This window comes from Apteryx mantelli, chromosome 4, assembly GCF_036417845.1.
Source record: "Apteryx mantelli isolate bAptMan1 chromosome 4, bAptMan1.hap1, whole genome shotgun sequence".
NCBI lineage: Eukaryota > Metazoa > Chordata > Aves > Apterygiformes > Apterygidae > Apteryx > Apteryx mantelli.
In genome coordinates, this window is record NC_089981.1 from 37,980,034 (window position 1) to 38,003,857 (window position 23,824).

General features: G+C 38.3%; 1 protein-coding gene across 4 annotated transcripts in view; it reads left to right on the top strand.

Moving 5' to 3' along the window:
- The window catches only part of TPCN2 (two pore segment channel 2), a 38,528-nt gene extending 15,210 nt beyond the window's left edge, over positions 1 to 23,318 (top strand). Inside the window, exons 11-27 of one of the 4 annotated variants that reach the window (XR_010884122.1) lie at positions 620 to 717; positions 1,084 to 1,165; positions 2,924 to 3,010; positions 4,016 to 4,135; positions 4,447 to 4,506; positions 4,595 to 4,723; positions 5,387 to 5,436; positions 7,436 to 7,535; positions 8,504 to 8,575; positions 11,466 to 11,539; positions 12,024 to 12,114; positions 12,230 to 12,312; positions 13,479 to 13,560; positions 15,615 to 15,700; positions 16,412 to 17,395; positions 19,085 to 19,405; positions 23,297 to 23,318. Coding sequence is in view for 1 of the 4 variants with exons in the window: in XM_067296262.1 (XP_067152363.1) it covers positions 620 to 717; positions 1,084 to 1,165; positions 2,924 to 3,010; positions 4,016 to 4,135; positions 4,447 to 4,506; positions 4,595 to 4,723; positions 5,387 to 5,436; positions 7,436 to 7,535; positions 8,504 to 8,575; positions 11,466 to 11,539; positions 12,024 to 12,114; positions 12,230 to 12,312; positions 13,479 to 13,560; positions 15,615 to 15,700; positions 16,412 to 16,490 (1,293 nt within the window). In the remaining 3 variants the exon portion in view is untranslated. Of the gene's footprint in view, positions 1 to 619; positions 718 to 1,083; positions 1,166 to 2,923; positions 3,011 to 4,015; positions 4,136 to 4,446; positions 4,507 to 4,594; positions 4,724 to 5,386; positions 5,437 to 7,435; positions 7,536 to 8,503; positions 8,576 to 11,465; positions 11,540 to 12,023; positions 12,115 to 12,229; positions 12,313 to 13,478; positions 13,561 to 15,614; positions 15,701 to 16,411; positions 19,024 to 19,084; positions 20,550 to 23,296 lie in introns of those variants that run through there. The other 3 variants (XR_010884121.1, XR_010884120.1, XM_067296262.1) reach the window with 3 other exon arrangements.
- The last annotated feature ends 506 nt before the right edge of the window (positions 23,319 to 23,824 follow it).

Consider the following 23,824-nt stretch of genomic DNA (forward strand, 5'->3'; position numbering starts at 1 on the left):
TTCTGAACATTCAAACTTTGCTGATGCCATGTCTCTAAAATAGGCCTGTGCAGGCCAGAATTAAAAATAAACCCTGGCCTGGATGTTTACTTGAACTCCCTTGCCTGCTTGCTTGCTCTCTTCCTTCCTTCTCTTTATGCAGAGTTCTTGGAAGAAGCGAGTGCTAGCGACTCTTACTCTGATCTCTAATCACAAGTCTGAGGGGGTGCCAGAGGATCAATTTATCAGCTGACCAGAGGTCCTAATACTGCAGGGGGAGAGGGGAAGCCCTCTTCTTCCCCAAGTCCTTCTGGTAGGAATGGGCTTCTCTGGTTTCAGCCTTTGATGTTTTAGTGGAATTCCTTTAAAATGTAGAGTGCCTATCCAATTGGACCCAGTATCTGGGCAACTAAATGTAGTGCCTAAAGATGGGGATTTTGGAAGAGGGAGAAAGAAAGCGGTATCTTGCTTTCCTGAAAAATTATTTATAATTGTACAGATAAGGCCCATTCTGAGGCTTGCAGTAGGTTTTATCTGAGGGCTGGGCAAATAATTTAGAGGCCTTTTCATTCATCTCATCTTGTTGGATTTCTTTTAAGCTAGTGTAAGTTTGTTCTTTCTTGATGTTTCTGCTGTGCAGAAATCGGTTCAGTCCTCCCTCTTCAGGAGACGCCTAGGAATCCGGGCTGCATTTGAAGTACTTTGTCCCCTGAAAGAGACTCCTGCTAATGCACAAGAGTAAGTGAAGGATGTTACAACAGCTGCAGTTACAACAGTAGCTAATCAAGGATAAAATAGTAGCTTTTTGGTCCTCTTGTTTAATGTATTTGCCAAGGATACCTATATGGGGAAATGACAGTTTGTTGCTTGCTTTTTTTTCTTTCTTTTTTTTACTTCTTTCAAGATGCTTATAACATGCTTTTGAAGTTATCTTTGGGACTTTTATGGAGTCTATTTCCTGTTTATTTCTACTTCTAATTTTATCTGCTTTTGGAGGGAGGGAAGAAGGGTGGGATTTGCATTTGGAACAGTCATTTTTTGTCATCAAAACAGTCACTACTCTGTTTCAGGATATCTAAGCCAGTCATCTTTTCTTTTAAATAGGTTGTATGTCAGTGCTGGGGACTTATTTCAAGTGCTGCAGAAGGTTGAAATGGATTCTCGTTGCAAGCAAGCCATCACGAGAGTAAGAACTGAATTTTCTTGATGTTCATGTTGGTGACTATCAAACCTTCTGGTGCAACAGCTGTGGAGACTGAAGTGTCCTTAATCACAGCATAGATATAAGCGTTGTAGCTTTCAGCTCAAGCTTCCTCATGCTGTTTAAGAGTGTGAACAGAGGCCCAGCTCAGTGTCCATTTAAGTTTTGGCCTTGGAAACAAGCTGTCTCTAGTCCACTATCCAAATGGCTTTGAACTGCAAACTTCTTTTGTTTAAAGACTAATGGACAATCCTCTCCTTTAGAGGGGAGGACTGTGAGATGGTGGCTGTTTGTGTGTGTTGAACACTTTTGTTCTCTACTGATAGAGATGATTTTTGAGTCAGGTGATAGGGACAAAAGGAGGTTCCTTGGTAGCAACAGTCTGTTTTGTTTTATCCAGTCTTGTCATTAAACTCATGGAATTGGATCCGTGTTCTAAACAGCTTTTTAAAACTGTCCTGATTTTACCATGAAAGAGAAGCTGTTTAAAAATGCAGTGATCTAGACTAGTAACTAGACCAACTGAACTTGTGGCTCTCAAATCTTCTCAGAGGTCAATGATTAATCTTATAATTGCTGCTTCTTCAGCCAGGGTGATGCAGGAGACATTCACCTGTAGAGAAGTGAAAGGTAATGAAGACTTCTGTTTTGCAGAGCCAAATTTTTCATTTGCTGTACTTTCTCTCTAGAAGTAACGCACGTCTCACTGGTCTATAGCTGCTTTCTCCAGGAGCTCCCTTGTACCATTTGAAAATGTCTTTTTTTTTTTTTTTTTTTTTTCCATTGGATTTAGCTGTGCTCTTCTGTTTGGTATTAAGACTTATGTCAGGCTACAGGAAGAGTGCTTTTGTTTAACTGAAGACTTAACTAATGCTTCAATTCATGCCACAGTTTTCAGGGATTAAAGATATTAGTTATCCCTAATAGGAGATATGAGATGCAGAGATTCTTGGTATGATATCTGAAAAATTGTTATCCAAAAGTAACATTGCTTTTGAAGAACACAATTGCAGTAGCATTTCCTTGCAGCAGCTTTTGGATGTGTATATTATATGAACTTCTGCCCAAAGGTAATGCCAATTTAAAGCTGATGGTCATAGAAGGCCAGCAGCTGGCAGGCTCCAGTGTGAAGCCTGGAAGTGGAATGAAGAGGTATATGTGTGGTGTTGCCCATTATTGTCCGGGACAGGGGCTGTGTAAACAAAGTTGCCTGAAGATAAACACCCTGCTCTGTAGTTATGCCAAGCTGTCCATTGGATTCTTATTTAAATGCTTAAATCCAGTACATGTACTATGCTCGGAGTTAGTGTTTAGCATGGCTGGTCTCTGGTAGTATGCTATGAAAGTGTCACCTTCACATTACCATCAGTAAAATAATTTAATCCTTTCAGAAAATAATGTCTCTAGAACAATGATAACTAACACAGTATTTTCATTCCTTGGGTCATAACATACAAAAGGCAATACTAGATGAGACTAAAATTGAAGTCTGTAGTAAGAGTATGCTCCTTCTTAAACAGCATGTGATCCAAGAGAGGGAAAATTGAAGGGGCATGACAAATCCTACAGTCATGTGGCAGGTTACTGATGAATCAAAGCATCCTGAAGCTTGCTCTAATACCTTTTGGAGTAGATTGTATTACATCCCCGTTCCTAGTTTTTTAAGATAATCTGAGGGTGTTGGCACTGTCTGTAGCTATATCTAATGCAGGTGTTGATCTGAATCTTCTCTTTCATGTGAAGTCACTCAAAACATGTTCCTGTGACCGGCTGTCAGCTGCCCAGTTTCAGAAGCTCTTTGAAGAACTAGACAAAGATGCCATTAAACAAGTATGTATCTGACAATTATTTATGAAGTACCATAACTGAATGTTTTTTGAACAAAAATGAGTTATAGTATTATGCTATAAAGGCATGAAATTAAACAGAATTTAAAAATTTTTTAACACAGGGTATGATAAATTGTCATTGATCTTAAAATGTTTGTTAATTGCTCATATAGTCCCAAATGGCATTGGCTTTGGGGCTTTTCCTGAGTTATTCTGGAAATGCCAGGTAGTGCTAAATGTACAAAATGCGTATTGTTCTTTCTCTCAGCATTTTTAAATGACTTGGCTAGACAAAATAGATGAGGTGTGTGGGTGTGCGTTTTTGGCTTTTTTGTTTTGTTCAATAGGAAGATTATTTACAAGAAAGTGAGGAAGAGGACTTAGGCTTGCAACATATAGTTTCTGAAAAGTGTTGTGACAAATAATGAGAAGTAGGTTTGTGGGAAATTGTTTTCCAAAGAATTGTGACACATTTGCTGTCTTGCTGTGACAGACCTGTATTAAATACAGGCAGTGCATTTCCCTCATAAATGTGGAGCCTTAATTATTCACTTGAAGATGGGCAGGAAATGGTCTTCTCAACTTGAAAAAAAAACTTTCAGGGGTTCAGAAATGTTGTTTACTGCATTGGAATGGAACTAAGACTTTTGAATCTCTTAAAGAAGATGAATATGGGGAAAGGGGAAAGAGATGTGTAAAATTAGTAGCCTGGTGGTTGGTTTACCTGCTTGGGGCATGGGAGAAGTTGAGTTACTTCACTTCTTGGGTATTATCTTGTGTTGTGCCATAATCACCAACCTATTTGCTATTCAAAAATAATGTCTTGCTAGTGATAGCCAAACTGGAGAGCACCTTCCTATGTTGTCAAACTTAGCGCGTAGCCTTGAAGTTTTGTTTTGAACAAGTCTGTTTCTTTACTCTGAAATTGTGTGGTTTTTTTCCCTGCATCGTTATTAAAGTGCTTATGCTTAATATCTCAGCAAACCCTTTGTGCTCTTCTTTTCAGCATCCTCCTAGTCCAGAGTACCAGTCACATTTTATGCGGAAAATACAGTTAGCCTTTGGCCATCCTTACTTCGGCTACTTGGGGAATGTTGTAGCTCTTGCAAACATTGTTTCTATCTGTGTAAGTAAAGGATACATGTATTTCCCCCCCCCCCCCCCCCCCCCCGCGAATTTCAGTTCTGTTTTTGTTCTTTAGTCTCTGTTCTGAAAACCACTTTTTGCTACAGATGCCCATGTTTGACATACTTTAATCATGCAAAGTGTTAAGAGAATATCTACAGTTAAGGAATATATTCTGAGCTACTTAAAAAGGTCTGTGCAAATATAATAGTATAACAGTGCAAATATAACAGATTGCCTTGTTCTTGTGCTTAAAATCTGTTTTTGTGCAGCAGTGAAACACTGGGCTCATCAGATTTCTTGTTGTTTAAGGTGGTTTTGGTGATGGATGCAGATAAACAGCCTTCTGAAAGAGATGACTTCTTCCTAGGGGTAAGGTGCATCCATGTTTCTATGGTTATTGCTGTTCCCTGAGGTGTTTAATTCTAATTCTATTTATTTATTTATTTTTAATGTGAAGGCTATCAACTGCTTCTTCATCCTGTACTATCTGCTGGAAATGTTGCTGAAAATCTTGGCAATGGGGTTAAAAAGATACTTATCTTACCCAAGCAATAGATTTGATGGACTTCTGACTGGAATTCTGCTGGTAAGTTTTCTGGTAACTTCTGTATTCCTGGATTTGGTGTCTAGGCTGATTATGAATTGGAAGAGCTAGTAGAAATGCTTTTTTTACATGATACTTTTCAGTGTGCTGAATTCAACTACTTTAGCCAGTGTTCTGGTTTTCAGTGGCTTGATCAGTTTGGTAATGATGGTGATGAATGGTACTCTTAATGTTGCCCTTTTGGAGGTAGACTTCTTGAAACTGGAGAAGTGAGCTTTCTTGTAGGCAGCCTTTTAATGTTATTTGGAGAAGTTCAGTTCTGAAAGAAGAATCATCACATAAGGAAGCCTCTTACATAGTTAAAGATCATTTTGCTTTTTGGATTAAAAAAGTAGCAGAAGATAGATTATAATTTGATAAATTTATTATTACTGTTTGGTAAAAGTCTGAAACTCATATGGCAAGTGAGGCCAAATTGAAATGTAGTGTAATTGATTGTGCATTTCTATATGTGTTACCACCGAGGTGGGTGTGTACGTTGGATTAATTTGGGGAATTTATAGTTAATTATGGCAATTTCAAAGTTTTAAAGTGAACCAAATTAGTGGTTTAAAGCTCTTGAGAATGTTTCCTGTCAAGAAATTTAAATAGTTTTTGAAATTCTAAATTACAAAACTCTGTTTTAACTTTTTTGCCTAACCAAAGATTTTGGAGATTGCAACTTTTGCTGTGTACGGATTTCCTCATCCTGGCTGGTATGTGTTCTTCATGAAATGTTGTACTTTTCCTGGATGCTGGGGGGGTAGGGTAGGGCGTCACATATACATATGTATGCAGTTTATATACATGTACATGTGCGTGCACACACACACACTTATGTCATTATGTTACGATTGTCAGCATGATTCATAACTTACCAAACCTAGGAAAAGTTCCCTCATCTTTGTAGTTGCTAGAGGCTAGGCAATATAGAGAAGTGAAAGAAAATTATTTGATGTTTTCATAAATCCTAAAGTTCTATTTAGCTCTTCTGAGAGAAGGATGCATTTGTATTTCTTGAAATCTGATTTAGAATAATGTCTTGGCAGACCCACACTTATCAAAAGGTGCAAGAGGGGGAATATGATATAACATACACAAGCAGCTACTAACCTGATAATGTTTCAGTATCAGACTCTCTAAGCCCAGTTGTATGGACTCCCAAACAACCAACCAAGCCCCCTCAACACTATAGATTGAAGTCTTACGTTTTGTTTCATGCTGAAGAGCTTAGTTTAAATCCATGGGAATTTTTCTACTGTTTATCTACATTGGAATAGCAAGCGATAGTGTTTTGGTTTGCATAAGCGCAAGTAGTACTTTAATAAGTATGTATTTTTCGTTATCAAATGCATGAAAATCATTGTTTCCCTCTTAAAACTTGAAAACTGTAGCCACAACAAAAGAAGGAATCAGTGCACTTTTGGAAGGCTTCCTTGAGTTTCTTCCTTTGAGTTGAGTGTCTTTGTGGTGTGGATCATGATTTAGAAATATCCATCTGTGTTACCAAGGAGTTTTGCAGTATTGTCTTTCCTCCCTGCCACCTGCCTGCATTCCCAGCAAGAAGAGCATCCAGCATGCCAATGTAAATGCCAGCCAAAACTCAGGCTGAGTTAAAGTGTATGCATATTGCTTATAGAATACATGCATAAGGAAAAAGGCTGGCAAGCCAGCTTGTTAGCCTAGTGCTTTGTTTGAAGCCTAGCTTCAGCCAAACACATCCTGAAGGATTAATGTGTGTTCTTTGTATAGCTAGCAAATTCCTGAAGTATCTCTCTATAGCAGTAATTTTGTTTAGCTTTGTTTTCTGAAGGGACTCTCTCTGGAGCTCCACTGTAAGAAGGAAGGTCAGTTACCTAGGCATGTTAGTACAAACATACACTTTGAAGAGCATTATATGCATATTTAAGATTTTAAGCTAAATGGATCTCTTCTGTCATCAGTCATTAGTGTTCACTGTAGCTGAGATTTCTGTTGAGTAAATTGACTTGCTTATACCAATTATAGATTGTACATGGGCTATTTCAGGTTTGAAGGGACTTCAGGAGGTCTCTAGTCCAGCCTCCTGCCCAAACCAGGGTCAGCTATGAGATCAGACCAAGTTATTCAAGGCTTTATCCAGCTGGGTCTTAAAAAACCTCCAATGATGAAGACTGCACAACCTCACTGGGCAACCTGTGCCACTGTCAGATTGTCCTCATAGTTTAAAAAGTTCTTCCTTATAACCAGTGTGAGCCTGTCTTGTTTCAACTTAAGTCCATTGTCCCTTGCCCTCCTGCTATGCCCCACTGTGAACAGCCTGGCTCCGTTGTCTTTAGGACCTCTTGGTAGGTATTGCAAGGCTGTTGCCAAGTCCTTCTGAAGTCATCTCTTCTCCAGGCTGAACAAGTCCAGCTTCCTCAGCCTCTCCTTGTAGGGCAAGCATTCCAGCCTCTGGCCATCTTGTTGGCCCTCTATTGACCTTGCGCCAGTTCATCAATCACCTTCTACTGGGGGGCCCAAAACTGGATATACTATTCTGGTCAGTCATAGATTATGAGGAAATGAAACTTTACATACAGAAGTGAAACTTTCTTTTTCACAAAACTTTGAATGTCACAGATGTTAACCAAAAGTTATGGGGAATTTGCAGCTACCTGCAGTCCAGAAACTTTAACTGAGTCTTTCTGTCATGGGCTGCTTCTCTAGTTTGTTGTACTCTTTTGTCTTTCCTAGGAGACCTGAGTTGATGGGCTTGCTATCTCTGTGGGATATGGTTCGACTGCTGAACATGTTAATTGTGTTCAGGTTCCTGCGGATTATTCCTAATATGAAGGTGTTTGTTTTTCCTGTCCACGCTGCTGATTTCTTTATTAGTTGAATGATAAATCTTGTTAAAGTCTCTTAGAATAATGTGTAATAGCTTGTAATTCTCTTGCATCTGAGTGGGATTATAACTCAACAATCTTGACTCTAGCTATCTGTCCAGACTGTCACACAGCTCCTCATTAACTCACTCTTCCTTCAGCTATTTTTCTCTGTTGAGATGGCAGGGAAGTTCTGCTGATCTCGCTGCAATTGATGCTGGTATTCTAAAGTGGGTAGAGAAATACATCCAGAAATACTGGTAAACCTTGTATTGGGATCCATTTTTAAATGGATGAGTGTCTTTGAAGGCACAGTACTCAGGAGGTGGTAGTCTTCCTCTTGCTTTATATTGTCAGACTTTTTGGTCATGCAAAGGGTTATTTGGGAAGAACTCCTTTTTCCACTTGCTGTTTAGGTTAAAACTTGAATCTGGTTCCCGAATACCCATATTTGAATTGGAAATAACTTGAGGAATTTGATTTGTTTGTTACAATACTGCACTTAGACTTGCTTGAAATGTAAGCCCAGATTCATGTCAGGTGCTGGACTTGTATCTTAGTTAATACAATATAAGTATCCAGCTGATGTAATTAGAGGTCATAATGTCAGTGAAAAGTGTCAACTAGAAATCATGTGGGTCAGTTGTGGGGCATTTCTGGTTGATTCATTGTTGTGTCTTCACTGTGCAAATATCCCTTTAGGTCATAGTACTTGTGTGTACCTAAAATACATCATAATGTGCATGTATGGAAATGAGTGCAGTATTGTTCATTAATTTTACATACCTCAAGGAAATATCATTGTGTGAAAGGTGATTGTGTTTAGATGTGCATCATTTTCCTAGTTGGTATTTCTTTGTCCTTTTACTAAAAGTAACTGGAAAGGGCTTGAAAGTTTGAATGTAATACATACAAATTTCTGCTTTGCTTTATTTAGTTCATGGCTTTAGTTGTGACTACACTGCTGGATCTGGTAAAAAACTTGAGAGCCTTTGCAGGAATCCTGGTGGTAAGTCATGATGTGAGATTGTCGCCCCCTCTCCCCCCACTTTTTTTTTTTTTTTTTTTAGTAGCATGCCATATAATGCAGGTGTGTCTTCAACGAAGTAAATCAGGGTCTTTGGATGAGAATTTCCATGAACAGTAACAATTCACAATAGCCAGCCAGTTCTTTAGGCATGTCTTGCAAAGATGCAACAAACTACTGTTTTGTTATGGGCAGCAATAACAGGTGCAACACTATGGGTGGCAATGCCTAATGTATCACTTTCCTTTAGGTGTACCTTTAAAGAATTTTTGAAACGTCTCCTTCGAAGTGCCTGCCTCAGGCTGATGTTCTAGTTTCCAGGAAGAGTTCATCTGATTCTAAAAGTAGCCTTGTTTTCCTTACCTTGGCTTGCTTATGTTAAAGTAAATAACAAAAAATAGCTGTTTTGCTGAGAAGGTCTTCAGATGGCATGTTGGGACATGAGGATTTTTGAAAGCCTCTGTGGTCCTGTTTTAGGTGTGTCTGGGATATAGAACATATACTATGTGAATGTGATTAAAAGCTGGATCACAATGCATGATGTCCATTACTCTTACTAATTCTGCATTTCCTAACTCCTAAGTTCCTGGCTTTGCAACTATATCTTCCTGCCATAGCATGTGAGGATTTTTTTTTTTTTTTTGGTTGGTTGGTGTTTTGTTTTTGTTTTAATATACCTTAAATTGAAGTAATGCTTAGAGAGCAGGATTTGCTGTGTATTAGATGTTGTCTAAAAAGTTGTTCTAATATATCAAAACAACAACTTCCTTAGCATACAATTTAGCCAGAGTATTGGATTTTGTCATAACTAATCTCTGCTTTTAACTGTTTGTAGGGGAGGGGCTTTAAGTTGCAGCCTGCAGAGGTCTTTGTTGTAATTTCAAATAAGAATGATGATTTAGGCAAAGATAAGTGGGTAACAACTTTGTCCTGCAGCATAAGTCACACTTGCCATTGGGAGCACCCCTTGAAACTGAAAAATGCTTCAGGAGTGCACAGACTAGGAAGTTAGTCCTTGCACTGAAAGTAAATCTTAGGAGCATGAGTTAAGTACTGATATTGTATAAACTTTTTTTTTAACCAGTATATAGTAGGACCAACTTTAGTATAATGAAGAACTTCTGATGCTTCTTCAAAATAAATAAATTCAATGCCCATCCAAAACCACCATGCAAAATGTTACTTTGCCTTGTGGTTACTCAGCGTAATTAGCTGTGTAAAGGCTTTAACTGATGCTCTCTGTTAATTTTGCCAGTTCTTGTTTGAGTAAGTACACCAGACTGCAGGAGCATACATTTGCTTGTCCCTCCTGTCACAGGCTGGTAGGGTGGCATGATGGATAGGTGAGGGAGGCAGTTATTGACATTGCTGCTGATGAATCTGACAGAGCCCCAGGAGACAGCAGTCTTTGGGTGACCTCAGCTGGGCTTGGCACCAGGACCCCAAAGCGGTGCTGTGACTGGCATGGCTGTACATGTGCTACAGCATTCCTCCAGAAGCTCTTTTCCTTCCTGACAGACATAGCTAGGATGGCAGGAGACTAGTATATGCTTGATTTTTATTTTTAGGAATTATGCTTTGGCATTTCAGTGTGGAATCCCTGCCTTTCTATATGGTGCTTTCACATAGTGCTTGTGAAGTGGTTTAAACGTCTGCTACAGATTAGTCCTTAATGCCAGGAGTATGAGTAGTATCCTGCACCAATTGTGAGGCAAGTCTCTGGCAGAGAGCTTGCAGTCTAAGCAAAGTGTTTGCCACTTCCGTTAACTTAATTTGCTTTTACTTGAGGCTAAGGAGAGACTTTTACTGAGCTTCCACCATAGTGAAGTGTGACTCCGTTATTGGCCAATGCAAAACATCTTTCCTAATATTAGCATGGAGCATATGCTGATAAATTAATGTAACTTATTTTTTAGCTAAACTTTCAGGTAATGCATGTTTTAGATTTAATATTTTCTGTCAAACAATTAAGTTGGCTTTTACTATTGTCAAGGCAGATGCTCCATCTTCTGGTAAGCTGTGGAATGGTAGCTTCAACTTCTCCAGTAGTGTTCAGGGTATTGTGATTCTATAGCACAGAATAGTCTCTCTTTTCCTCCTCCTGGGCCCCCTCTTGAGACTATTTAGTAGCAAAATACAGAACTGTGACTGATGACACTTTCATTAGAAAATTCATCTGGTTTCAAGCAACCCTGGACAAATGGCTCTTTACTCAGAGAAGTTAGGAAGTTGCAGGTCTGGAACAGTCTTTGCTTTTAAGATAAAACTTGTTAAATCACCTAGGCAACTGCTGAAGACTGTGAAAGCCAGCTCTTTTTAAAAGTGGTTTGTATTCCTAAAAAGTAAAGGAGACCAAAGCTCCAAAATTGTTTGCGCTATTGAAGCCTTTACTTTTAGACTAGTCCAACTTTTTTTTGAAAAGCTATGGATGTAATATAATATATTAGCTTATTCTTGTCCTTCAGTTAGGTTTTGTAAAAGCTTATTTTCACTGAATCTAAAACGAACAGAAAGGTCCGTAGATACCTGAAGATTTTACACCTATAGGTAATGGGCTTTTTTAAGTCACTGCTCTGCAGTGTTAATAGTTAAACATCAGCATTCTGAGAAACAACTGTAAAATAGATCATAAAGAAAAATGATTTAATGCATTTTAACAACTGAAAGTTAAACAGAATATTAAAAAGTATGAGCAAACATTGAAAAAGTGTGCAGGCTTTAAGAAGTATTTTTCACTTAGCCTCTGGAATTGTTTTTAACCATGTTCTTCGCCTGTGGTACTAACATAAATTCCATTCCTAACATAATTGCATTGTTTTCTTGTTTAGTCATAGAAATATTCAGAACTAATGCTTACGTATGTTCCTTCCAGGTGGTTTTCTATGCATTTGCTATAACTGGCATAATGCTATTTAAAGGTGCTGTTGTCCCTATGGGGAATATCAGGTAAAGTTCTAAACATAAGTATTTGGAAAGATTATTTTAGTTTTTCAAAATGCTGCTGTAGCTCTGCCTTTATGCTGCTGAATTATTAACTAAATGCCCCTATCTTTGTCTCCTTTTCTGTACTCTCTGCTGTTGTAGCGTATTTTTAATTTGTCATATGTAAAGCATCTGTATCTCTGAGCTTCTGAGTAGTTTGTGGTGGTTCTTATTGTTGAAGCCCTTCCTTTAATACTAAATAGCACAGACCTTATTTGTTACACTTTCAGTTCCTTCTTGCTGTATTGAAATTGCAGAAATGCTTGTCTCAAGGTTGACATTTTACCCCACTGTTGATCTGAACTATTTGAACTATTACCCATGTTTTCTGCCCACATGAGGTACTTAACTTCATACAAGGTACTTAAAAAAAAAACAAAACAAAACTTACTTCTACAATATAGTACATAGACAGCTCTGCTTATTTGAGATCCTAATTCTATTGTAGTATCGTCAATACAACATCTGGTAATCGCACTCTGCAGTGTGGGACCTATGAGCAGCTGGAATATTGGCCAAACAACTTTGATGACTTTGCTGTGAGTCTGATCATCGAAGAAATCCATGCCCCTCTTCCTCTCTGCTCGCCCTCTCCCCTCATTTTCTGAGGCTTTTAAGTATGTAATATAGCCACTCAATTTCTGTTTTCTTTAGGCAGCAGTGGTGACCCTCTGGGATGTGATGGTGGTGAACAACTGGCAAGTCTTTCTGGAAGCATTTTCAAGATATTCAAGTCCGTAAGTAGCAGTAATAATATTGAAACAGTCCCATATGCATCTAACTTGTACAGTAAATGAACAAGAATTGCACACACAGCACAATTCCTAGCGTCTGGTAAGAGGAGTGCTGCTTACCTGTGTCTTGTATCAACTCGGGTAGCTAAGAAACAAAGCTAATACTTTATGGACATCCTTTAGCTCATGTAACTTGGTACTTGCTCTGGCTCTTGGATGCCACAAAATCTGTGGTCATGTTTAGAAGGGATTGGAAACTGGCTGGGTAGTTGTCATCTTCCAGAGAAGACTGAATTACTTAAAGTGGATTCTAAATAGGTTTGCAACATGTATTGGGTGGGTGGGAGTTACTGAAGAGCCCATCTCACGGAAGAGAGATTAGTGAATCACTGTAATCAGTTCTGAGCTGCTTCTATATTTTCTCTGTGACTAAATAGTTCATTGTAGACTTAGAACCTTAGAGATATCTTTCATTTGTATTTTATTTTATGGGAATGTTTGAACTGGATAGTCTCTGAGTTTAGTTGTTTTCCAGTGATACTTTTGCTATGTGATTTCTGTGGAGTCATGATTTCACCCATGTTTGGGAGCTAGCAGTCTGAATCCAATAGAAGGAAATGTTTTTTCACCGAGTGTGCAGCTAAGTTGTGGAATGCCTTTTTGCAGGCTATTGTGTGTGATAAATGTTTAATGTGGTCCAGGGAAGTCTGGGCAAGTCATGAAAGAGAAATCCATTGGGACCTGCAGTGAATGGAAATGAGAACCTCTAGCTCAGGAAGTCTCTGAATGGTTGCAAAATGCAAATGGTTGGAGGTTGAGAGACTACTTGGAGGGAGCCTCATAGGTATTTTGCCACATTGTTACATGTTTTCCTATGCTTCTGTATTTGACTAGTCTGAGAGACACATCTTTTGCTCTGATCCAGTATGACTTCTCCTAGGCTGTTTTTCTTTCCCTTTAGAACTATATTTACTGGTGGGGAGAGAATCTTCTTGGCTAACTTAATGAAAGGTTTAGGATTTTTGTTCCAGGCCATCCTTTAGATCAAGAAGGTAGTATTACTAACTTCTAACGAAAAATGTGTTTTCCTGGCTTTCTTCAATCACTTTCAGGCTATGGTTATTTATTATCTATGTTATTTATTTATTGTCTTTTAATCTGATCTGCAGGTGGGCAAAGACCTATTTTGTAGCCTGGTGGTTGATTTCCTCTGTCATCTGGGTCAATCTCTTCGTAGCTTTACTTCTAGAGGTAAGGAAATGTGTTTGTCTGATATTAGGTCCTTGAAGACTGTTAATTCTCTTGTAAACCTATTAGAAAATTCTTTGTTTTCTGTATTTTTTTGGGGGGAGGGGGGAGTGAAGACATCAACACTGGGATGAAAAAAAGGCTACTCATCCTAAAGAAGACCTAATAATGTAACAAAAGCATATATTTAACTAAATGTGGATCAGAGATTATCTGGTTAATAGCCAGCAGTGGGAGGGTAAGAACAGTAATGAAAAAATGCCATTACCATGCAGTTTCCTCATTGTGAGCATCCTTGACTTGTTGCCATTCTTTACGGGGTTGTGATATTCATATTAGATGAGGCCCTAAATGAAGGTCCCATCTGCTTTGTGCAGATGTTGAAGAACCCAGAGAAACCAGAGAACTACTTTGGGAAGAGTAGGTTGGTTTTGTGTGTGCATACTTATCTTTTCTCTGCCTGACCTTCCCTAATAGACATTGTAGCAGCATTTTCTTTGCTAGACAGCTGTGTATTTTGCTTGAGACTGTCACAAATCTTGTTGTGTTTCATTGGTTGTATACATTTGTCATTATAGCTTGCTCACTATAAAGTGTCTTTATAGTACGTGGAAAAAAAATTTGTAAATATTACAGAGTTGCTTGTTTCTTGTATTAACTTTAACACTAGTTATCTGAGTTTCAGTTTTTTTCCGGCTGCTTTGTCAGCAAATTCCCGCCCTGCTCTGTATTGTTACCCTCCTACAAAGGCAATCAAACTGACACTAGAAGGGTGAAACTGATAACTTACTTATTTGGAAGATTGTCCTCTAGAGCACAAGTGGGTTCTTAAAGAAGCAATGCCAGGACAAACACATAGTTTTAATCATCTCTTGCCTCTGTGTACTTTCCTGCAAGTCTAAATGCCTTTGAATTGTTGATACTGCATTTAACATTAATCTTGGCCATCTGCTCCAAGTTAATCATTGTAGTCTTCTACAAGCAGTGGAAGAATTGGAATACCTCTAGAGGGCACTTCACCCCATCTTAAAACCTGTGAGAAATTCTCTTTTGGAGATGTCTGCTTTTTTTTTTTTTTTTTTTTTTTTTTTCTCCTTCCCTTGACTGCATAGAGAACTGAAGTTTACTACTGGAGGCAAAATGGTGAACTTTCAGACATATAAAATTAGGTGAGATGAATCTCATGTTAAGCCTCAGTATTATCTATGAGCAATTTGGGAGAGACTTTCTAGCTGGGAGTCAACCCTGTAAGTCGTCTGCCTGCTTGCTTCTGCAGGGCTGTGACCAAAGATTGCTGTGGTAGCCAAGAGGTAGTTGTGGAGAGGGAGAGCAGGATATCACTGTTTTCCTTCTTTCCCGCCCCTCTTCTCCTGAGCTGTTTGTCTACTCCCTAGGTCTTGATTTCTCAGTGTAATTCAAAACAGACAAGGGAGCATGAGAAAACCAGAAGTTGAGTCTAAGTTGCAATGTCTGGACTAGGAGTATTTATATTATGGGTTTTTTGGTTCTCTCTTTTTTTTTCCTCTAAAGAGGAAAAAATTCAAAGCAGGTAAACTCTTATGGGTACTTCAAACAGTTATTGTGAGGAGACAGCTCTTGCTGTGAGTAGTTAGAAGACTGCAGGACTATTTTCAGCTCTACTGTTCTTTCAGTGTGTGATGAGAAAACTATTTCATTCCTGTACAACAGACTTGAAAAAGTAGTGAACTACAGCCAATAAATATACTTATGCCTAAATAAATCACTGTTCTTTTTAAGGGTGTACAGATACAATTTGCCATGAAACAGTAAAAAGTAACACTTCTACCAGTTGGTTTGTGGCTGTGTTCTGCTCATGTGTACAGCCTGTGTTATGTATATGACTTCTTTGTTGTACCTATCTATCAGATGTCTATGAACTCTGTCAGCATTTAAATTTTGATGCATTCCAGCTCTCTACTCTGCCGTTCTCTGTAACAAAAACTCTTCAAGACCTAAATATATAGACCTCGCATAACCTCTTTTCTGATGTCATTAGAAATAGGCTTTAATTTTTTTCTGCTCTTTTTACATTCCAGAACTTTATTCACAAGTGGGACCGTCGCTGTCATTGGGAGCCTCTCTCAGACATTGAATACCAAAGGACAGTTGAACTAATGTTCAGGTAAGTTATACTGGGCTTGATAATTGATCTAGTTTTCCAGCTGATGTTTAGCTCTCCTTTAAAGATAGTGTGCTGACTGCAAGAGGGTAAAAAGGCTCGACTCTTATTCTGTGCCTGCATTAATCTGTTAGCCTGGAAAAGCCCAGTAAGTGCTTTAGTTAGGCCTGCTCTTACCTGCTTTGATGGCTAACTCTTATAAACTCTTTGCCCATGTCCTCTTGAGAGAAGAGGTGTTAGAGGGGAATGGTGCTGAGAAGAAAAGGGAAGATGAAAAAAGTGATGCGCATTCTTGTCTTATTATGAAATTGTGGGTGGTGAGTTGATACTTGATCATCGTGCACAAGCAGAACTTCTGGTGCAGATTGGATATTCAGTAGTGGTATCAGGAACATGTTCTCATTTAAGCAGTTTTTCAGGAAAACAAATCCATTGACCTCCAGTTGTACTGTACTGTGTGCAGGAAATTGCTTCTCTGCTCCTTGTGGGAAAACAGCTGCTGGTTTCCACGACACATCTGTAAAAGGATGGATCACTTGCAAGTGGATGCATCTTTAGGGAGCATCAGCTTATTGTGATTTTAATTCCTTGTTTCAGTCTTGAAAAGAGCACATGTTACATCTCAGCTCAGCGATTTTTTATTTATTTTTTGGTGCAACACATGCTGAGAAGTCCCCTATGCTGCCCCTAACAAGTCATGGTTTTTCTTTGTAGAGATGTTTTGGAAGAACCTACAGAGGAAGAGCTAATGGAAAGACTGCACCAGCATCCACACCTGCATTTATGTAGGTGACTGATTGGTGGGAAGGACTGATTTATTTAGACCTCTGTTTTGTTGAGATTGTCAGCTGGAAGAAACTGAATGGATTTTCTGTGAGATGCTGTAATAGGGGCTTGCAGGACAATGTGTAAAGTTTTGGTTGGCAATTCTCTGCAGGAGGAGTTTTTAATTATTGGCTTATATATTTTTTTCTGGAAAAAAAAAAGTATTTGAATCCTGCTTATTTGACTTGATTTTAAGTTGCAATTTTACAGCAATATTGCAGCCGTTATTTTTATAAACTATTGGTACCAGAATATTTTTATTTTCTTTTTTTAAAAAGGGAAAGTGTTAAAATGACAGTGCACTTTAAAACATGAACTTTGTGACCACTAAGCCTGCTGCTTTTTGCAGCACAAAAAATGGAACTGCCTCTTGTGGTAGGAGAGTGTGCCAAGGACTGTGCCTTGCAATTTGTGAATGGATTAGGCAGGACTAGAACAAGATCCTTAACCCTTTTTGTAATAATGAAAGATGAAACACTATTTTTATTAAAACATGACACCAGCATATTTTACTTTCTAAATTTTCAGGAGTAGTTAATCACTTTGGAACACAGCTGGGTTCAACTCACTGTTGATCTTAACAACAAGGAGTGTCTACCTGGCACCTCCTCTCTTTCTTTGTTTTGGATCTAGGGTTCATGCTGGTTGCATCACACTGATAACTTTGAGAATAGTTATAACTTTGAATGGAACAATTATACTCATGGTTTTCAATGCAGTAAAATTGAGCTCTGCTTCAGAGTAAATATTCTCATGTTGCTTTTTAGTGAACTCTTCCTTTTGCTTTCTTCCAAGTTTTGTTCTTCACTGTATCGTATTCCATGAAAAGCTGAAGGGAATGAATTTTGGCCAGAATGTAGCATCATGATCACTGTGAGTCTTCCCCTTAAAGGTGGGGGGAAATGGTTGAACGGGATAATCAAGTGCTTAGCAGCTCAGATTTTCTTCTGAGTCCATGGGGACTTGAAAGTGTTTAACCAGTGTTGCAAGATCTTGTTCTTTTATGGCTTTGTGGTCACGTGCTGTATACCACTAAGTCTGGTGACCTGGGTAATACTTGTCAGGTAAATAACTTTGACAACAAATCTGCAGTCGAGAATTAACAGTAAGTTATAACTGCATGCTTTTCGTTTATCTCGTAGTATTCCACCAGAAAAGGTGTTTCTGTTTGGATCTTTGTCACATAACTAGAAACTCACTATGAAGAATAGAATTAATCCCAACTACTATTTTTATATGTAAAAATGAAATTACCCTCTGTGGTGGTGATTATCATTATTTGAAGCACTTGCAATTAAAATAGACTTTATTGTGACCACATCTGCATTGACAAGGGCTTGGGGTGTGTGGGAATGGACTTAAATTGCTTCTATTTATAAGTTACTTGATCCACTTAGATAACAGTATTTTTGGAAAGCGTGCCAGGCAGTCAACCTACTTACTTTTCCAGTTTATCACCCTCCTCTTTTTTCCACCCATCAGTCTGTTCTTTCTTTCCTGCATTAGCAAGAGGAAATTCTCTGGGATGATGGTCCATTTGAGCTCAGCAGCATACTTCTATATTGTTGTCTTGCTGTTGTTTAAAAGTTATGTGGTGATTCTTGTCTGTTTCTTTACTTGCTGCTTATTTTCCTTGTGCTATGGAACAAAATACAAGTGGTGGAATTTGCATATGTGTAGAACAAATATGAATTGAGCTCTGAGCCATTCCAACAATCTGTCCTTACTTCTGTGCTCTTGCTTCTTAAGCCATGTTGTTATTTGTGTACACCCTCTTGTATCTGTTCCATAATAATCCTAGTTACTCACTTGCACTGGTTCCAGTGGCATTACCATTTTCTGGGGTCATGCACACATAGCAAGTAGATAAAGGCATCAGCACAGTGTTTTCCTCGATTTTTGGTTTGTTTCTTTCAGTATAGTTTTATGTCAGGATGGTTTCTGCTCCTAGCATGACTTAGCTAATACTACTAGTTTATTGGCACTTAATAATGGAGGTTAAGTACTCTATTTTACCTTCTTGCTCAGAATTTCTTATTTGCTTTGTTTTCTGCCTTTCTGAATTCTTGGAAAAGTAGCTATATTTGCCTTGCTAAACAGGAAGTGGCCAGTTCCTATCTGCTTGCCAGTTTCACTTTCTTTGGTTCTTAACTTTTTTGTTGGCCTTTACATTCCACTACAATCTACCAAAGCAACATGAATTAGTGTGGCATTATCATAAACCTCATAAATGTCTCCAGTGTGCAGTCTTTGCGTCTGGACAGATATGAAGGGGATACTTTTAGTCTTGTTCTTGTGTGTTTCACGTTTGTGTAATAGACTGAGAATGTAACTAGAAGTTGATACAAAAATGCGGTATCTAATGTCAATTATACTGTAAGATATAAATGACCACATGATACAAGTCTTATGCAATAATTGTATAAATCGTGAAAACGCATGCATGTAACTGGGTAAAGTTTGAGGTTTATATAATTAAAAAAAACCTTTCCTTCTTAAAATATGGAAATCATTGAGATGTTGAAATGATTCTTGTGGTTTCTTTTTGTTTCTTTTGCCCAGGTACTGATTTCTGTCATGCTCAGTATCCATGCTCCCATTATCTTTACCAGTTGGAGGCCCACAAAAGAGGTTACATGCAGGTGGGCCATAACAGCCTAGTTTCAAAATGCAGATCTTAAAATATGCAGCTCAGTTTTTGTTCATTTCTAGAGGCACCTGGAATCATCTGTAGGTACTTGATATGTTTGATTTTCCAGATGAAACTTCCTTGCAACTGAATCTTGAGGGTGCTGGGCAGCTTTTGCACCATTTGCATTTCAGTCTTGCTGCATCTGCAAACTAGATATTTCTTCGTCTGATTTTCCTGAAAGTATCAACACGGTAGGCATTTATATCAACTCATAGCATATCAAATGGATTGGATTTCACACATAGTGTAGCAGTCTGTGGCATTCTTTTGAAACAGCTTCTGGTTTAGCAGGTTGGGTTTTTTGTGTTTACAGAACAAAACCAATTCTGTGTCAAGACAAAGGCTGCTTAGGTTTGCTATCCTGTCTGTGACAGTGGCTGTTGTAGATGCTTAGGTGAAGCCTGTAGGAGCCAAAGCAAGTATAAGATGATCTTTCTCCTTTGTACCTCTTGCATTTTCTGACAATTAGCAAGCTTGGAAGTTCCTGAGTTTGAAGCTTCATTTGGACCTCACATTTGATAGCTTATGGTAGACCTATTGTGATGAAATTTGCCGCCGCCTTCTTCTTGCCCATTGTCTTGGCCTTCACCACATCCTGTGTTGATGAATTCCACAAGTTACACATTCTGTGAGAGAGTATTTGACAGACAACAGTTCTGATGGCTATGGCATTCACCAGAAAAATGGAAATAGCATAAGTTTTGTTCCTGCCTGATTAAATAAGCTCACATTCTTCTAACTTTTTTTTCCTGATCTGTTTTGAATTTATATTACCCAAAGATTCAGTAGTGGAAGGAGAAAGGAGACACGATTGAGGTGTTCAGTATTTCTGTTGAAAGAAATGCACCTCACAAGCACGCTTAACTACAAAGAAACTTACAAAGATCATTCTGATCAGAGCTGCAGATAGTGCAGCCAGAATAATCTAGTGACTGTGTACAAACTACAGACAGAGGAGAAAACACACTCTCTTGGGTGTTGAGGGATTAAGTAAGTAAAGTACTTGAAGCACGTTATCTCTGCATTGTAGTATTCGTGTACATCTCTTGACATGTTTAGAGAATGTTGCTTTTTCATCCCTCCAACTTTTCTTTTTTTTTAGCTTCCAGAAAAATATAGGGAAAAATGGGGCCTATAGGAAAAATGATGTGAAGTATTCATCAATTATCTCTGAAATGAGAGGCAAAGGTATCTTTTAATTTGTGTCTGTTAGAGAGTTTCTCTTCACCTGCCATTATATTGCAAGTAGTAGCACCTGTGCATAGTGTTACCTTTGTGCTATTGCTAAACATTCCTTTAGCCAGATGAGGTCATTTTAGTATTCCAACTGTTTGTGTCTTGGCTTTTTATTAAAAACAAAGTAAAAATAGAAGTCTGCCTGCTTTTTTATATAGGTTTTAATAATCTTTACTAGATTTTTTTTCCATCAAATAAAAACCTGTTCAACTGATGGAGTTTTCCACAAATCAAGTGGATTTCACTTAATCTGCAGTCCTTATAAACATTGCGACATTAATTATGTGAAATCTATGTAGAAATAATTTGGGGGAGGAGGGATAGGACTTGGTTTATACTTCACCTTTAAGTTGTTCATTTTATAGGAGGCTACTAGGTTTCAAAATGACTTTGATAAACTAGAAGAAATTGCCAAAATTATTAATGTAAAATTTAATAAAGATAAATGTAGACTATTAAACTTTAGAAGTCAAATACAGAAATACAAAATGGGGATTAAGTAGTATTATAGAGAAAATATAGTGTTTATAGTATACTACAATCTGAATGATCTAACAGCATCTGAAAGAGATCAGAAGAAAGAAAAGAAATTGTTTTCTTCAAAGAAAATTACTTTGCTGTAATTTGTAATAGTACTTCCCTTTAGGCCCCACCATTCCAGTTTTGGTCCCTGCATTTTAAAATAAACAAGTTGGGGGAGGCATTTGTTACAGGAGAGCAATAAAAGGCATAAAAGACTTGGAAGGTGTGCCTTGGGAGGAATTTTGAAGGAAATGATTTCTTCAGTCTTATGGAAGACAGGGTTTTAATCAGTATTCAAGTAAATAAATAATTCTTTAAAAGGAGCAATCTGCTTAAGTTCTGTAAACTCCATGTATGGCAATTGTAGGACAAGCTGCAACTAGTTGAGCTTTCTGCAGAAAGATTTGTTAAGTATGAGGGATGCTTCCTGCCTCTGAGCACTGGAATCTGGGGACGGTCGCAGAATCCCCTTCACTGAGGGCCTTTTAAGAGGGGGGTTGACAGTCACCTGCTACAGCTTTGTCTGGATGTTTGTGAACCTGCCTCTGCAGGGGGATGCATCAGCTGGTCCCTTAGATCCTGTCCTGCCTACCTTTTAATGATTTCATTGGAAAGAATTCCTGTGGCTGTAACAAATCTAGCTTTTGTTGTTATAGCATGTGCTGTTGGTTCTTTCTAATGGCTTACAAATGTTTACAGTGTACATGTGTTTTACAAGTAGTGATAGCAAAAAATATGCTCCTTCAGCCTCCCATAGTCAAGTAGCAAAATGAAACTTAGTTGTCTGTGCTATGTTACTAATACCCAGCCAGCATCCCTGAGTCACTGGACCATTTCTCCACAGTGTATACAGTTCTCCCTGCTGGGTTCCTTTTAACTTGATTTCTTACATCCCCTACCTCTTTGGGCAAGAGGCAGAATGTGCCGCCCTTCCAATTTATGCATTTGCTCATTGGCTAGCCAGCCAGCCAACCAAACAAATCAGATAACTGTTGATCTTTCCCTTGATGTGAACATTTATTTGGGCTCTCTGCTTTACCTTGTTACCATTTGTCACAAATGTGCAAGAGTCATACATCTTTGAGACTTTAGCTCTTTTGTCAAACTTGGTTGGAATTTGGCCAGTGAATTTTAAAAGTTATTACCAAGAGACTGATGCCAGTGTGATTCTTAGGACGAAGCAGCTAGAAAATCTTACAAAAGGTAGTGTTGCCTTGTTAGGTACTATGCTGGTTAAAATGGGTATTATGTTTCAGTGGTTCCAGAGTGACTTAAGATCTGAAACCTTTGAACTGAGCACTTGAATTCTGTTGGGGGAGAAAAGGGGATGATCTAGAGATTGAAGTGTCCTCACTGTCATTAGTCTGTTTGTAGAAGTGTGGGCTAATGTGCTTCAGAACTGTGAACTGGGTTTTGCTGCATCCTCCAAGGATACCATCACTGTTTTAAAGATGAAATAGATAATCTATTGTTTAAGTGACTGAGCTAAGATAATGGGAAATCTGTTCCTAGTCCAGGAATAGACACCAGATCCTCAGACTTTCTTAATCATAAGCCTCATGTTTGTTTCTGTACTAGAATCATTGACTGTATTTGTAGAGCTACTATTTTCCCAGCCATAAAATGAGAGAATATGTTCATGGAAAAGCCTTAAGGCTGAGATGACGTTCCTCAAATACTAAGTACATAGTGATGTGTAGAACAAACTGCTGAAGTGGCCACCTATAATTATCTCCCATAAAGGATATGAGAAGAACTTCAAGACTGTATATAAAATGCAATCACAAGGCATAGTAAGTATATGTGGGGTTCTAAGTGTCTTAGTGGACTAAGAAATTGTTCTAACCCTAGAAGAAAAACTGGTGTGCAGTTACCTCCAACGTATATACATTTGTTTGACAAATAAAGCAAACTGCTTTTTCATGAATTACCCATGTAACTTAGAGGGAAGACTGAAACGTCTGTTCTGACTTACAGTTCCAACCCTTTATGCAGTTCATCTGTATTAATTTTCACGTCCAGTTCTATACTTTGAAGTCTTCGCAGTAATCATGTCAAAAAAAGTTTGCTGATGTTAATTTTTTTGTTAATTCAAACTGTAAGTTAATGAAGCTGATTACAGCTTGTCCTTTTCTTTAATGCTAGACATTCCTTATAACAGTCTCAGTCATCTTTTTTTCCATTAAGCTAGCAGAGCAGGTGTTGTCTTTGTTCTGTACAGATACTTCCATGGTCCTCATCATTGCACTATTTGAGTACCTCCCAAGTACTTTCCTGAAAACATCCTGCTGGGATAGGAAAGTATTACTATCCTTATTTTACAGATGATCAGCTGAGATATTTGGTGATCTGCCTACAGCCAAGCTTGAAATCCGTGGGAGAGTTAAGAATCAAACACAGAGTCCCTGCTCACTGCCTTCACTGAAAGACAATACTGCCTTCTTTCTTTGCAACAGCTGTGAACTTCAGGTGTATGTTTATAAGATGTTGACATTTCCATGTTAATTGCTTTATAATCTTAGTATTGCCTGTTCTTGAATGCCTGATTTAACTTCTTATGGCAAAAAACCCATCTTGGAACCTCCAAACTTCCAACTCTGTTTATTCCCCATCCTACCAGAAAAGGAGGACTATTACTGATTTGCCATCTGATTTACAAATATTTAATAGAGATGGTCTGGGACTGGCACGTGGGCTGGAAGTTTAGTAAATGTAAGTAAACTGCAGAATTCCATGTATGTATCTGATATTAAAAAAAAATACAGGATGAACACCCCAAAAACCAATTGTTATTTGACAGCTCCTATTTTCACCGCCTTCAGACCTGAAACTTGCTTTGAGATTGCTTAAGC